Source organism: Apis dorsata, unplaced genomic scaffold (assembly GCF_000469605.1).
Source record: "Apis dorsata unplaced genomic scaffold, Apis dorsata 1.3 scaffold_993, whole genome shotgun sequence".
Lineage (NCBI taxonomy): Eukaryota > Metazoa > Arthropoda > Insecta > Hymenoptera > Apidae > Apis > Apis dorsata.
This window is the reverse complement of record NW_006264096.1, coordinates 23,800-28,449: the sequence shown is the minus strand read 5'-3', so window position 1 is coordinate 28,449 and position 4,650 is coordinate 23,800. Positions and strand designations below refer to the sequence as shown.

The 4,650-nt window shown below is 23.6% G+C and overlaps 1 protein-coding gene across 8 annotated transcripts in view; it reads left to right on the top strand.

Annotated features, from left to right (window-relative positions):
• The first annotated feature begins 3,060 nt into the window (after window positions 1–3,060).
• The window catches only part of LOC102681706 (meteorin-like protein), a 3,591-nt gene continuing 2,001 nt past the window's right edge, over window positions 3,061–4,650 (top strand). Inside the window, exons 1-3 of one of the 8 annotated variants that reach the window (XM_031514404.1) lie at window positions 3,061–3,517; window positions 3,593–3,781; window positions 3,889–4,160. In XM_031514404.1, coding sequence (XP_031370264.1) covers window positions 4,027–4,160 — 134 coding nt within the window. In that variant the 5' untranslated portion in view covers window positions 3,061–3,517; window positions 3,593–3,781; window positions 3,889–4,026. Of the gene's footprint in view, window positions 3,518–3,587; window positions 3,808–3,888; window positions 4,161–4,650 lie in introns of all 8 variants that reach the window. The other 7 variants (XM_031514406.1, XM_031514405.1, XM_031514402.1 and 4 more) reach the window with 7 other exon arrangements.

Sequence of the window (4,650 nt, the reverse complement as noted above, 5' to 3'; positions counted from 1 at the left end):
TATATATATATATATATACTTACAGTATATATATATATATATATAATATTAAATATTTTTAAATACGACTGAAAATGAACTAATTGAAAATCAACTCAAGAATATGATAAATTTTTTTTATATTATACTCGTTAAACCATTATTTTGTCCAATATATGTTTTTGCCTGTGCAAAGATATCTCTTCAAAAGCAAGATAAGATAGAATAAGAATTGCGAATCAGAGCCATCTTTTGAATATTTTTTTAAGAGATGTTTTTTTCACTCAAGAGATGGCGCTAGTTTTTCAATTTTATCCCTTATCTTTTTTTCACTTATCTTATCTATATTTTATAAAATTTATATGCTCAAGAAACGATTACAACATCTGATTAATTTTATTATTTTCTTTGTCTAATTTATTGATTAAAAATTTTATTAGATCTATTTGATCCAATTTTTATGCAAAAAAATATTTATTCTATTTCTTACTTATAATTTTATGTTGAAATTTAATTTCAATCATTTTTAATATTGCAACTTTTTCGAATCGCGCGTGTATATAAATAACCATAAAAAAGAAATATCAAATTTTCTATGTTAGATTTCACATGTTTTTATCGTCCTAAAATCTTTAACTATATATACAATCATGTGAAATATGCTTATGTATTTGCAACTTATTTATTATTATTGGTAGAAATATGAATAAAAATATTAAATATTTTCGAAAAGGAGAACAAAATAAAAAATTATCATCTTGCGGACAATCTCAATTCACTTGGAATGTAAGTAAACATTGGTACATGATACATAATGTTCTTCTTTTTAAAAAAATTATTAGTTACAGTTATATAATATATTATCTCATTCTAGTTATTATTAATTCGTTGAATCTGATTTTATCTTCGTTTTTTAGAATAATGTTGCGTGTAATATATCCAGGGAACAAGATTATTTGAATAAAAAAAATATTTTCGATATATTTCATTTTCTTCTCTCTCATGTTATTGTTCAACAACCAACAAATCCTATCCAATATCTTTATGAATTATTAGATGATTTTATATTGTTTAGATCGGGACTTAAAAATCCACGATTACTTTGGACAAAAAGGTATATATATACATACAAGATATATATATATATACAATATAACACATAACATATATATAATACATATATATAATATATACATATACATATATACACAATATATAGCGTACACTATTATCATGTTTGAAAATATATATATATATACATATATAATTACACAAATATATAGCACATACTATTATCATGTTTGAAAATATATATTATATTTATTTTATTCATTAACAATAAGGCATGTCGATGCGATATTTGGAAACGTTCTCTCTCGTGATTCAGAACTTTTACCGTTGGACGATTATAAAATTGCTATGAAAACGTTGAGCGTACATTATTATGATCCTTGTCCCGTTCAAGTTGTGCCAGGACATATAGATCGACAAACTTTTTGCACGGAAGCGTAAGATCGTTTTTCAATTAGATTGTATATATTCTATGTATTATATATTTAATATTATATATTTAATATATTATAAATTAATATATTATATATATTATGTATTTATTTGTGAAAAGTATCTTTTAAAAGTAATATAAAACATTTCGAATACATAGAACATATTTTAATTATTCATAAATTTACGAATTATTTTTGAACATTTATAAATTAATAGAAAATGCATGAAACAGAAAAAAATTTTCTTTTTTTTTTTAGATTGAACAACATGAAAAAGGAATTGATGCGTATTGCAAATGAAACTATTTAACTTAGATTCCACGATGAGTTTCTATAATTTCAAAATATTTATATACATATATATATCATGATATGAAGCATAATAATTGCATATTTTTATAAAATTATCAATACATAATGAAAATAAACCTAATATTTTTTTATCAGATAAGTTAACACTTCATGAAAAATAAAATCTTATCTTCTTATTAATATTAACATTTCTATCATTAAGATTAGTTTTTAAGCATCCTATTTAATTTTTATTCAATCTATTAATAATTCAAATAGACTTTAGTCATTTTATCTTCTATTATTAACTAAGTCTATATTATTCTATATTATTTTATATTAACTAAGTCACTTTAATTAATAGACTTTACTATAACATATGATTTTCATTTGTATATTATATATATACTAATGTACAATTGTTTTTCAATATTTAATTAATTATTTTATTATTTGCAAAATGATATTATATGATATAGAGCGATCAAAGTAACAAAGAAGAAAAAATTTAAATAAACAAATATAGAAATTTATATACAAAAATTTAATACTTAATATTTAGATATAGAACATATAATTTAATATCTAGATTAAAGAATCACACTTTCAGATAACATTTTAATATATTTTTCGTTTGTATAAAATCATTAATATAATTTGCAATGTGTACATTAATATTATCGTTTTTTTTTTTTTTTTATTAAAATAGAAACCAATATATTTTACATTAAAATGATATGTCTTTTTTTTAAAAAGTTGTATACGCGCATCTTTTTTTAATCGTCTATCCATATTCACATATAAATTCACATTTTCATTCTCATATTTATCTCTTTTTGATTTTTTCTATCTACATAAGATACATATAAATGTATCATATATTAAGATATATAAATGTATCAAAATTGATGATTTTCATAAAATAATATATTTTCATAAAATATAAATTAATAGATATTTAATTAATATAAAATTAAACATAATTAATATCAAATAATATAAAACTGATTGATCATTTGTATATTTTTTATTACTCTTTTATTTCATTAAATAATAATTATCTTATATAAAATATGATAAATAAAAAGAATATATATAATATAATAAATTTTTTAAAGAAAAATTTTTAATTTATCGATAATTCAGTTTTAATTTACTATCAAATTAAATTCTATTTCCTAAAAAAAAGAAATTTTTTAACATTATAAGTACAATTAACAGATATTCTATGATGTTGATGAGATATAACATCGAAAGGAACCGAAAAATGAAACGAGAACAGAAACATGACAAAGCCACTCGAAGAGCTAGCCAGTGAGAGAGAGGAGAGAAGGGCGAGAGTCAACAGCGAAGCCAGTCGAGATAAAACGAGTCGACTCGAGTCGAAGTGGACTCTAACGAGCATGGTAAAGAACGTCAGACTAGAGAGAAAGTGAGTGAGTATGGGTGCGTGCGAGTGAGCGATTGTGCAACGAAACGATATGCATAATTTTGAAATAGTTGTACATAAGTTATATGTATAAACGGTGTTGGCACGTATAGCTGAACAACTATTGAAAGTTCTCGTGTGGTTAAATTTTGGTATAATATTATAACTAAATCTTTTAATATATTCCATGGCAAGTATGATCCTTCAAATGTTCTCCGTCTCGTTCGTCGTGCATACACGATCATACTACCATCGCGCGATTCGAAGACGCAGTGTAGAAACGAGAGCAAGTAGTTTACATCAGTGAAGAAACGTGAGGACATTATTAATTAATTTAACGTTTTCGTCTAATAAACGTTTATTTTTTCATTTCATTTTTTAAGGTTAGACTATCTACATCGTTATGCTGTGTGCATGTTTTTGAATAACAATGTTAAATCTTGAATCAAGTATCATATTTTCTGTTAACATCAATAAAATCATCTTAAACTGAATCTGTTTATTAAAATTTATAATAAAGTAAAGAAACTTCATTGTGTAATCAAACTTGTATATACACGCATCTATATAATCTTTAGTATGGTTCGAATTTTATTATTTTTAGTATGTATATAAAAAAAACATATATACGCTTTTTAACTAAAAAATTATTTAAACGAAATTAACGATATTGAGATTTTGTAGTCTGTAACAAATGAAATCCAATTTGGAATCTAATAAATATTGGATAATAAAACATTGTAAAGCAGAGATGCAAATTCAAATATATACTCAGTTTGATATATAACGTATATAATCAATACGATATAAAATCACAAAAAAATGAGAACATTTACGTTCATGCTTTGTTCCGTGCTTTTATTATCTTTACTGCTACTCATTAGCAATGTGTCATCGGCCCCTTTCTATGAACATGTTGCCCTTCAAGCTGCCGATCAATGTGATTGGATTGGAAGGTTAGTATTCTCCGTTATATTCTTTATTTGATTTCTATTGATATACGAATTGCATTTATTAAATTTTACTAATAAAATTATATACTTGTAATTATATTTATTCGATTATTTCTCTTTGATTTGCTTTAAACAATAACCAATTATGATTCACACAATTGACTCTTTGTTAATTAGATTTTTCTCGTGAAAAAACATTAATAATTTGCAAATACAATTTTTTTTCTTTATTTTTCTTTTTTTTTTTATTGCTACACAAATGTGTGTGCATGCGTGTGTGCGCGCACGCGCACGTGTTTTAAAATTCCTCATGATAACGGGGAATGAAAATGTGTGTATAATAAACATATATATATGTATATACAAAGTTTTATTAAGCGTGAAACCAGTCGCCCGACTTACAATGAAACCGGTTTTCCCCATCCAGCAAGCAAACACAAGCAAATCTAAGAAAGATCGAATGGACTAGAGTATTCGATTTATCTCATTTCCT